Raw genomic sequence first — 12,274 nt, 5'->3', positions numbered from 1 at the left:
CGGTAATTGTTTCTTGTCAGCTTAGGGTTTATAACTTGCAAGCTCGAATTGAGAGCTGAAGCAGTTTGATTTGAAGAATCTTGCAACATATCTCAATTGTTGTTAAGCGTATGAGAAGAAGAAGAATCTTTAGCCATTGATGCGAGTCAGGGCTCTGATACCATGTGAAATATGAGAAAATCTGAACAAATTTAGAGAAGAAAAGGAGAGAACTGTTGGTTTGTGAAACGATGCCGTCTTAAATATAAAAGGCTACACAGAAACATTGCCGTTTCAACTAAAGAACAAGCTATGAAGAACTAAAAACACAGTCGTCTCAGCTCCAGTCTTTACTAAAATAAGTGTTGGCTTTTCTGTTGCTAAATAGAAATCAGTTCTTTCTCTATAACCTCACTATAACTAATTCTGTTTCTTCAGTTTAGCAGCTCACTATATAAGCTTACTTGTAACAAGATTCTGTTATTAATCAAAACTGAAACAAAGTAAAGTTTTTCGTTGCTCTGTTTTCTCTCATCTCCGTTTCTATTTCTGTTTGTTTAAGCTCTCTCTAAAAGTTCCACATGGTATCAGAGCCTTGACAAACGTTAATGGCCGACAATTCTGATCCGTCTAAGTTTGCTAGAGCTGAAAAGATGCTGAATAATCTAAACAATTCGCAAAATTTTGCGCACTCTGCAGTATCATCGAGTTTGCAAGTTGTTAACCCTAAGCTCACAAGAGATAACTACCGCTTCTGGAGGTCTCAGATTCTGTTCGCTGTTGGTGCTCATGAACTGGAAGACTACTTAATTGGTACTATATCTCTTCCTTCTCCTATTATTCTTACTAAGAAAACATGTATGGATAATGCTGATGAACCAAAAGATAAAGAGTCTGAAATTAAAGAAGAAATTAATCCAGCTTATGTGAACTGGAAACGTACTGACAAGTTCCTAGTCAATTGGCTGTTAGCTTCAATCTCAGAGAGTATGTTTGAATATGTCTCAAAGTGTCGTTATTCACATGAGATCTGGTCTGCTCTTGAGAATGAGTTTGAACTTGACTCTAAAGCTCGAGCTCTGCACTTAAAGAACCTATTACAAACAACTCAAAAGAAAGATTTAAATATAGATAGTTACGTTAAAAGGATGAAAGAAATTGCAGATAGTTTGTCAGCAAGTGGTCANAGCCAACCAGAAGCATTCGTCTGAAGGCGGTTCCTCATCTATCAATGCTCCATATGCATCCAACTTCGACAACTATAAGGCTTCTCCAATGTCCTCAATGTTGGTTTGTGAAACGCTGCCGTCTTAAATATAAAAGACTGCATAGAAACGTTGCCGTTTCAACTAAAGAACAATCTATGAAGAACCAAAAACACAGTCGGCTCAGCTCCAGCCTTTACTAAAATAGTGTTGTCTTCTCTGTTGCTAAATAGAAGTCTGTTCTTTCTCTCTGTAACCTCATTGTAACTAATTCTGTTTCTTCAGTTCAGCAGCTCACTATATAAGCTTGCGAGTAACAGATTCTGTTATTAATCACAACTGAAACAAAGTAAAGTTTTCGTTGCCTTTTTCTCTCATCTCTGTTTCTGTTTCTGTTTGTTTGAACTCTCTCTAAAGTTCCACATGGTATCAGAGCCTTACAAACGTCAATGGCCGACAATTCTGATCTGTCTAAGTTTGCTAGACCTGAAAAGATGCTGAATAGTCTAAGCAATTCGCAAAATTTTGCGCACTCTGCAGTTTCATCGAGTTTGCAAGTTGTTAATCCTAAGCTCACAAGAGATAACTACCGATTCTGGAGGTCTCAGATTCTGTTCGCCGTTGGTGCTCATGAACTGGAAGACTACTTAATTGGTACTATACCTCTTCCTTCTCCTATTATTCTTACTAAGAAAACATGTATGGATAATGCTGACGAACCAAAAGACAAAGAATCTGAAATTAAAGAAGAAATTAATCCAGCTTATGTGAACTAGAAACGTACTGACAAGTTCCTAGTCAGTTGGTTATTAGCTTCAATCTCAGAAAGTATGTTTGAATATGTCTCAAAGTGTCGTTATTCACATGAGATCTAGTCTGCTCTTGAGAATGAGTTTGAACTTGACTCTAAAGCTCGAGCTCTGCACTTAAAGAACCTATTACAAACAACTCAAAAGAAGGATTTAAATATAGATAGTTACGTTAAAAGGATGAAAGAAATTGCAGATAGTTTGTCAGCAAGTGGTCAGGCTGTATCTGAAGAAGATCTTTTTCAACATGTTCTTGATGGACTTGGTCTAGAATATGACGCAGCTGTTGTTAATTTGACCTCACGGATTGAATCGAAATTGGATTCGGTTACCTTACAAGAAGCAAAGTTTTTGTTACAAAAGTATGAGATAAGACTTGAGAAATTTAACTCTTTTGATTTCTCAAATAGCTCTGCTAATGTAGCTATGGTCAATCAAGCTTCTTCATCCAGTAAACGTGACAATATGACATCTCTTAATAGCTCAGGTCTGAATGTAGCACCCTTTAATAATTCTGCCTTGAGTACCTTACAAAACCAGACTCCTCACTCTCTTTATCCCGTGCCTACAAATTCACTCAATCAATTTGAGTCTTCTACTATTCCAGCTCAGTTACCTAGTTTTCAGTATGAGTCTGCATGGAACAATTATAGACCTGCAGTGTTCAATAATGCTGGTAGAGGAAGAGGAAGATTCAAAAGTCGAGGTAGGCCAATGTGTCAAGTTTGTGGTAAACCTGGACACACGACTGTGCAATGCTATCATTGGTATGATTCGTCATATACAGGAGGTTTTCAATCTGGAAATGGTTTTTCATCTGGAGGATTTTAGCCTCAATCTGGAAATGGACTATCCTCTAGTGGATTTCAGTCACAGTTTGCCAATCATGGTTTTCAGAACAATACACTAGTTCAAGTTCACTCTGGCAATTATCAGCCTGCAAGAACCTCAGTTGTTTCTGGACAAAATGTGTCAACTGGTCTTTCACATTCAGGTTCACACCAATAATTCAACACAGGAGGACAACCTGCTCACTTGGCTAACCAATCTTTTCAGCCCTTTGGCTAGATTACTTATACTGGTCTTCCAAGTCAACAAGCATCTAATGCACAAGCTGGTCCTCAAGCACACCTTGCTTTCCACCCACAGCAGCTCTTACCACAGTCTGCATCTGCTTCTTATGCAACCTCTTCTACTCCAACTGATCCAATATGGTATATGGACTCTAGAGAAACATATCACATCACATCTGATCCCGCGCAGTTGAATATTAGCAAATCTTATGAAGGGTCAAAACAGTTGCAAGTAGGGAATGGTGAGTTGTTACACATTTCTCATACTGGTAATTCCTATTTACCTAGCAATTTGCAATCCAAATGTATTTATCTAAAAAACATTCTATGTGTACCCAAAATAACCAAAAATCTTTTAAGCATTTCCAAATTCACAAAAGATAACAATGTGGTTGTTGAATTTAACTCAAATTGTTGTGTTGTAAAGGACAAAGTTACCAGGACTGTGTTGCTGCAAGGAGACCTTAAAGCAGGGTTATATCAGCTTGTGATTCCTCCAAATCTGTCCACTCAAATCTCATCTTAGTCTGCTCAGTCATTGTCCCAAGAAAAGTCCTTAAAAGACACCTATTCTGGAAACGTTGCAATGTCTCGTTCCTCTGAATGTCAGTTTGATAATTGTCAATTAGATAAGTCCTTAAGATCCCTAGCAATGTCTCATTCTAGCTTTACTTCTAATAATGATACTAAGTCTGTCTGTATCAATAAAGATAGTATCTCTATTTCTAATATTAGCAATGTTAGTGCTTGTGCTTTGCCTTCTTGTAATTCGAATAATGACAATATAAATAAAGATGATTCTGTTCATTCTCAAAATGTTACTAGTATTGCTCCATATGAAGATGTCTTACATGATGATTGTGTTCTTAATAATGTTAACCATGTGGATGGTTCTCAATGCAATGCTGCTGCTACTCCATGTGTTGACAGGTCATGTTTTGATTGTATTCATAATGATAAAAATTGTTCATATTGTTTTAGCCTTGATGCGACCAAGCCCAATTTGCATAATCATGATAATGCTGCATTAAGTTCTAATTCTGATGTCTCAACCCCTTATGTTTTCACAGTAAATAAGAACATTAGTCCTTTGGTTTGGTACCAAAGACTAGGTCATCCTCATGTCAAAGCATATCATTATATTATGCAGTCTTTACAAAGAGACACAAGCTATAAACCTGTTGAGTTCTGTGAGGCCTGTCAACTAGGAAAAATGCATCAAACCAGTTTTCCTAGATCTTCATCCAGAGCAGTTTTTCCACTTGAACTTATTCACAGTGACATATGGGGTCCTGTACCCATTCCCTCTACTGAAGGTTTCAAATATTATGTTCATTTTTTAGATGACTTCAGTAGATACATATGGCTTTTTCCTTTACAAACCAAGGCTGAAGTAAGATCTATTTTTATTAAATTTCATCATCTTGTAGAGAGACAATTTGGTTACAAACTTAAATGTGTTCAATCAGACCAAGAAGGAGAATATAAGGGATTAATTCCTTATCTTAGTAGTGAGGGCATTCAGTTTAGATATTCTTGTCCCTATATTCATCGACAAAATGGAAGAAGTGAGAGGAAACATAGGCATGTGGTAGAAACATGATTGACCTTATTAGCTCATGCATCCAAGCCATTGCATTTTTGGTGGCTTGCTTTTGAAACTGCTGTATATCTAATTAATAGAATGCCTACTGAAGTTTTACAGCATGCATCACCATATCAACTCTTGTTTAAATTTCAACCATCATATGCAACTTTGAAGGTGTTTGGCTGTGCATGTTTTCCATTTCTTAGAGTGTTTAACGAACATAAGTTTAGTTTTCATTCCCAAAAATGTGTCTTTGTAGGATATAGTTTGACTCAGAAAGGGTATAAATGTCTTAGTCCAGATGGTAAAATCTTTGTCACTCCCAGTGTGAGGTTTAATGAAAATGACTTCCCTTTTTCCAAAGTCAGTTCAGATTCTTTAATGTCATCCAAATCAGATCATTCTACTCCAAATTATTTGCCTTTTTATTTCCATAAGTCATTCAACTCACTCAAATCACTCGGCTGAACCTGTCTCTCCTGCAGCAGTTGGTTCTTCTAATGATTCTCCTTCAACCAGTGGTAAGAGTTCTAATTTTACTCCATCTGTTAATCCTACTTTGCCTACTAATTCCACATGTGTTTCTTCTCCTCAATTAGCTTCTCATGCATTACCTTGTAAGTTACAACCAGAGATACCATAATCACAACAAACATGTCCACCCAAAACCATTACAGTAGACTTAACAGCCTATGAAATACCCTGCCCAAAGATACAATCGTCACAACAAACTTGCTTACCTAAACCCATTGCAGTAGACTTAACATCTTATGAAATTCCTTGCTTATCCTATCCTACCAAACCTAATACATCCAATACAGATCCTTACCCTACCAATAACAATCTGTCCAAGTCAGCATGTCCACTTGCAACTGATCTGACCTCTCTGCAGCTAACTGATATTTCAAGTGCTTCAGCCTCAGATGCTCCAAATACTTCTGAAAATATAAATCCTATGCTTACAAGAGCCAAGTTGGCCAAACTGAATGCTACATCATCTGAGCCAATGTTTTAGCCAACTGCCTTCATACTCACTGGTTCAGTTGTGCCAGAACCAAGATCTGTCCAAGAAGCTTTATCTAGTCCTGAGTGGAAAACAGCAATGCAGCATGAATATGAAGCTTTGGTTTCTAACAATACCTGGACTCTTGTCCCTTATTCACCAGAGATGAACATTGTAGGTAACAAATGGGTATTCAGAGTCAAGTATAATGCAGATGGCTCTTTACAAAAATACAAAGCTCGATTGGTAGCCAAGGGGTTTCAACAAACTCCTGGACTTGATTATTTTGAGACTTTTAGTCCAATAATTAAGCCCTCAACAATTCAAATTATTCTTACTTTAGCAGTTACTCACAATAGGGATATTCAACAAATCGATGTGAATAACGCATTCCTTAATGGGGTTTTGAATGAGGTTGTCTATATGGTTCAACCTCCTGGTTTTGAAGAGTCTTCTAAGGCTTATGTTTGCAAACTGAATAAGGCTCTTTATGGACTCAAACAGGCTCCTAGAGCCTGGTTTGACAAACTTAAGCAAGCTCTCTTAAATAAGGGATTTAAGAACTCTGTTTCAGACTCAAGTTTGTTCATACTTCATCAATCTTCACAAGTAATCTATGTATTAGTATATGTAGATGATATTTTATTAACTGGGTCTGATATGGTTTATGTGAGTAAGCTTGTGCAGGAGCTGAATGATGAATTTTCCTTAAAGGCTCTCGGTTCACTCAAGTAGTTCCTTGGCCTAGAAGCTACACGAACAACCACAGGACTTCATCTACGTCAGACCAAATATGCTACTGATTTGTTGATCAAAACCAGAATGCTAGAAGCTAATTCTTCTGCTACTCCCATGTCTACAAGCTCCAAGTTATTTTCAGGTGATAGTGAACTATTTTCTGATCCTAGTTTTTTCAGAAGTACGGTAGGGGCTTTACAATACCTTACCTTGACAAGGCCTGATCTCAGCTTTACTGTAAATAAACTGAGTCAATTTCTTCAAGCACCAACTGCCCTTCATTGGCAAGTATGTAAAAGGGTCTTGAGATACATTCAAGGGACTAAGGATCATGGTCTAAAATTCACACCAGCAGCCTTTTTAGACATTGAGTGTTATGCTGATGCTGACTGGGGCAGTAATATAGAAGACAGGAGATCCACCAGTGGCTATTGTGTCTTCCTTGGACCAAATTTAATTCAATGGAGCTCTAGGAAACAAAAGGTAGTAGCTCTATCATCTACTGAAGCTGAATATAGAGCTCTGGCTCACACAACCACTGAAATAGCTTGGTTAAATAGTATATTTGCTGAATTAGGATTGTCAATGACAAAAATTCCTGTGATATGGTATGACAATGTGAGTGCTGGAGCTTTGGCTTCTAACCCTGTTTTTCATGCCAGAACCAAACACATAGAAATTGACACTCACTACATTAGAGAACAAGTTCTAGCTCACAAGATTGTTGTTCAATATGTACCATCCAAATTACAAATTGCTGACATTTTAAAAAAGGCACTTCCTGCTGCACAGTTTGAAGAATTAAAAGTAAAACTGAATGTTGTTCCTTGTTGCTTTACTGCAATTTGATTTTAGGTTGCAGATTTGACTTGTGTTCAGTAGTAAAGTTGAGATTGGATGGTGTTGAATTCAGTATGCTGTGATGATGAGTTGAATATTGTTGCAGAGTGTGTTTCTGTTGATGAGTTAAAGCAAATTATAGGTTGCATTTTTTTTTTTACTTGTGTTCAGTAGTACAGTTGTGATTGGATGCTGTTGATTTCAATCTGGTTATTGTGATGAGCAGAAGCAGATTATTGTTGGGCTGAATGTATTTCTAAGTAATGAGTAGAAGCAGATTATGGTTGGTTGAATGTGTTTCTAAGTAATGAGCAGAAGCAGATTATTGTTGGATGATGTTGATTTCAGTCTGGTTATTGTGATGACTAGAAGCAGATTATTGTTGGCTGAATGTGTTTCTAAGTAATGAGCAGAAGCAGCTTATTGTTGGTAGAATTTGTTTCTGGTGATGAGCAGAAGCAGATTATTGTTACTCTACTCAGTGTGTTGGATTTTGCAGAGAAAATAAGATGCTATGTCATATGTTGAATATTGGAAGCTGTTTTAAGAGTTAGTAAGTTGATAGTTTAAGGGAGGCTATTCAAGCTCAATTTGAAGAAAGTTGTGCAAAAATAAAATAGATAGATTGTCAAGCTCAAACTGTAGGGCAGTTTGGCTTGAGGGAGGCTGTTGGTCTGAGAAGAGGAGACTGCTGTCTAGCTTAAAGGAGGCTGTTGGTTTGTGAAATGCTGCCGTCTTAAATATAAAAGACTGCATAGAAATGTTGCCATTTCAACTAAAGAACAATCTATGAAGAACCAAAAACGCAGTCGTCTCAGCTCCAACCTTTACTAAAATAGTGTTGGCTTCTCTGTTGCTATATAGAAGTCTGTTCTTTCTCTCTGTAACCTCACTGTAACTAATTCTGTTTCTTCAGTTCAGCAGCTCACTATATAAGCTTGCGTGTAACAGATTCTGTTATTAATCAAAACTGAAACAAAGTAAAGTTTTCGTTGCCTTTTTTTCTCATCTCCGTTTCTATTTCTGTTTGTTTGAACTCTCTCTAAAGTTCCACACTCAAAACTATCAACTGATGATTATTCTTCATTAAGCTCCGATCCTACTAGTGAAATTTACCAAAAGCAGATCCTAGAAGAGAAAATCGATTTATTTGAAGCATATTAGGAACTTCAAAGTTTGTTGGAACAGTCATTTTCGATGGAAGGATTGTACATGGATGAAGGTTATGGGGCTACAGGTCCTGGATTTATGGTTCGAACTTCTCAGGGAGAGTTTTCAGATGAAGAACTCCAAAATTTATTGGAACAACCGTTTCCAGTGGAGGGTTCGGACATGATGGAAGGTCATGGGGCCAAGGATCCTGGATTTGTGAAGCCAATATCTCAAGGAAGGTTTTCAGAAGAACTCAAAATTTTATTGGATCAGCCATTTCCAATGGAGAATTTAGGCATGTTGGAAGGTTATGGAGCTACAAACCCTGGGTCTATGGTATCAACTACTCCCCAGGTGGGGTTCTCAAATGAAGAATTTCGAAGTTTAATGGAGCAGCCATTCCCGATTGAGAGCCGTTATGGGGTGGAAGGTTATGAGGCTATCAAAGACCTTGGAATTGAAGAATCAACTTCTCAAAAAGGGCGCCAAGAGGATCCATATCCATTTGCTTCCAACTACGATGTTGGCAATGATTTATGGCCCTATTTTCTAATGGAAGTAAATGATAATGGGATGTGACATTGTCTGTTTGCACTTAATTTGTTTCTCCTCTTCTTATAACGCATATTATATGAAAGTAGGTGTAAAATGGCATACTGGTATTCGATGCTTGTATGGGTCGATTTACTAAACGTTATCACATACAGTACGAATTTTTTTTTTTTTATTTTTTTTTGTGAGTATGAGTAATTGCTTACTGCAAAAGATTAAAGCGATATGTTATGTTTTAGTTGTGAGTAACTTACAATATGGACTCTTTCATTGTCAATAATCTTGGAAGCAAATTAACTGTTTTAATAATCGACCCAGGGTGAAACCTAGCAAAGTGCTCGGGTCTCAAACTGATCGATTGAACCGATTCGACCAACAGGTCAAACTGGTGACGTCAGCATGTCTAAAGGTTTGAAATCTAGCAAACTCACCTCTGAAGAATTCATTAGTCCGTACAAGTTTGAAATCTAGCAAACACACCCTAAAAGCAAATTAGTGGTGACTTGTTGTTGGCAGCGACACACCAAATGCATATCCCACTCTTCCTTTGAATCATTCCCCAACAAATCTGCCCAAGATTTGGCCAAAATTGAGCCATTTTGTAGCAAAAAACACCACCGTCGGCGTCGACAACCCAGGCCAAATAGATTTTGTTTCTAAAATCAACAACACTCCCCATCACCATGAAAGCACTCCCCTCAACCTCTTGAAGAAAACCCAACTCACCCCCCTATTCGTTCCGCTAATTATCGGCAACAGCTCATTGTTGTGGTCGTGTGGCTTTTGCCTTTTCTGGTCATTTCATTCACCAGAAATCACCTCTATCACCACCTTTCAACTCACCAGCACTTCTTCTCCAAAACCCCCCAACAGCCTTGCCATCGTCTGCTCGGCAATTGTTGCTCTCCTCTCTAGGGTTTGCTTATTCGAGTTATGAACAATTGAAATTGGTGACTGGGCCCGACAAAGAACTCGAGTCTTAGTTACACCGGTTAAATCATCTGGGCTAGGCTGAGTTTTAAAACAGAGTAAATTAATTACCTTATATATATATATATATATATAGAAGAGCACCTTGGAGGCCTGATTATGTTAACACCTTAGAACCAAAACATAATTATACTCAAACTAGGATTTCAAATACTAACACTTGTCAAAAACTATGACAAGCCTTATGCTAACATCAAATTTGGGTGGCTATAAAGAGTCTCTAATATCCTCAGAGCTATCTATTGATGAGTATTCTTCATCAAGCGCCCTTAATCCGTTTAGTGTAGTTTACAAAAACCAGGCCATAAGAGTGAACATTGGTTCATCTGAAACATATGGAGATCTCTAAAGTTTATTGGAGCAGTTATTTCCTATGGAAAAACCCATACATCATGGAAGGCTATAGGGCTATAGCTCAAGGGGGGTTTTCAAAGGAAAAACTTCAACTTTTTTTGGAGCAACCATTTCCAATGAAATGTTCAAATGTAACGTGCGTGAAGCTTATTTACTTGAAGAAAAGGGGTAGTAAGCTTGAAGGAGAGGCTGAAAAGGTCATCTTCGATAAGATATATAAGTCTATAGTTTGATGGGACTCTAAAGAAGTCCAAAAGCAAGCATGCCGAAGAACATGCTTTGAACAACTATAAGTTGTGACAAACAAGAAGTAAGGAGGAGTAAAAGAATGAAGAACAAGCTTTGAAGTTCAATACCCAAAAGGTTCAAGCATGAGTGTTGGGATGTGAGCACTTTTTGGTAATTGATGAAGAAAAGGCAAGCAAGAAGAAAAAAGAATTTAAGTTTTAGGCAAATTTTTATTTTAGGAATTTGTAACTGAGAATATTTGTTTTCTTTTACTTTGAGTTGTATTGGGAAAGAAGAACAGGTTTAGGATTTTATTTAGACTTAAAATAGGAGAATTAAATTAGAGGAGTCTTATTAGGATTTAAAATATGAATCCTAGTAGAAAAAGAATGTCTTATTCTACCTATAAATAGCGGGGTTAGAACAAATTCAAGATTATGAGAGAAGTCACCAAAGAAGGGATAATGTGAGAAACATAAGATGTGAGAAGGGGTATTAATTAAATACCATAGGAATAGGATGTCTGTTAGTGTATATTAGTGTATGCCCTAGAAACCATTCGTGTTGTTGGTTTCAGAGCATTTTGTCTTGTATCTATATATATATATATCATAAATAATAGAAGAAAGAGTCCTTCAATTCATATATGTAAATTGCTTCCTTTATTCAGTCATGCATTTAAAATAAAGTATGTATATGAATTGTCCAGATGATTCATTTAATCGGTAAATGAATTATCGAAAAGGGTTCCCTANTCATCTCCGTTTCTATTTCTGTTTGTTTAAGCTCTCTCTCTAAAAGTTTCACATGATGACAAGCTCTCGTCTCTTAAGGTATTTATAGGCGTAAAATGCATGCACTGTGAAGATCCTAAACGCAATTGGTCATCATTTCATTAATTAAAAAAATAAATTAAATAATTAAGTGGACCCGCCGCGTCAATATCAATTTCGACGGTTTATATGTAACTAACGTATAAAAGACCTTTCTGTATCTTTGCATATAATTAATTGGATCTTTTGAAGATCTTTCACCGTAGTTTGCAATGTCCATTCGTCTTATACTTTACCTTCTATTTTAGCTACATCATTCCTTAACAATCATTAAGTATATATATAGAATGTGAGAATGAAACACCAGTGACCAAATTAAATTTTTTCTTGAAGCTAAATGCTTGGCCTTTCAATGTGCTGAACCTGAACTATTGCTTTATGTTGTTTGAATGTTGTAAGGGTGGTATTCTATTTAGTCAATTTCGTTGGATAGACGGTTGATAAGCTAAGAGAAGGACAGAAGGTAGCTATCCCTGCCTAGAAAAATGAAAATTAGTAAAGTTGGGAGGCTCCGCCACCACCGAAATGTACCAAAAATTCAGGAATTCTCTTGTACTATCTGATGAGTGATGAAATGATATATATATTCCATAATTTTATGAGTAGATTGTAGGGAACTCATGACTTTCATGGATTATTTTTATGTAAGTTTGTTTGTATATTTCTATTTTCCAGAATCACGGGTATGTGTATGAGTTTCAGGTTTTTAGACGGAAAAAGTGATGAATTCATGCTCACACGGTGGTTGGAGGCTTTGTACATGTTAAAGAGAGAAGTCAGATCATCAAGCAAAAGAAAGAATGTGAAATTGTTGGATGGCGTCGCGACATGCTTTTTCTGTGTCACGCATGGTTTTTCTGCTTCGCGGCGTGAGAAGCTGAATTTGGACAGAAAGTTCATGTCGTGGCATGAAGAAGTTGGCACTGCAGC

At 37.0% G+C, this 12,274-nt stretch overlaps 1 protein-coding gene across 1 annotated transcript; it reads left to right on the top strand.

Annotated features, from left to right (window-relative positions):
- The first annotated feature begins 6,479 nt into the window (after positions 1-6,479).
- LOC116115181 (secreted RxLR effector protein 161-like) lies at positions 6,480-7,244 on the top strand. Its single transcript, XM_031401340.1, has one exon. It carries the CDS (start codon positions 6,480-6,482, stop codon positions 7,242-7,244), a length of 765 nt encoding a protein of 254 aa, XP_031257200.1.
- The last annotated feature ends 5,030 nt before the right edge of the window (positions 7,245-12,274 follow it).

This window comes from Pistacia vera, unplaced genomic scaffold (assembly GCF_008641045.1).
Source record: "Pistacia vera cultivar Batoury unplaced genomic scaffold, PisVer_v2 Contig732, whole genome shotgun sequence".
Classification (NCBI taxonomy): Eukaryota; Viridiplantae; Streptophyta; class Magnoliopsida; order Sapindales; family Anacardiaceae; genus Pistacia; species Pistacia vera.
The sequence above is the reverse complement of the archived record's forward strand: the minus strand, read 5'-3'. Positions and strand labels throughout refer to the sequence as shown.

What these genes read in the sequence shown, in the direction of transcription:
- LOC116115181 (XM_031401340.1), top strand. Translation starts at nt 6,480, where the DNA reads ATGCTAGAAGCTAATTCTTCTGCTACTCCCATGTCTACAAGCTCCAAG.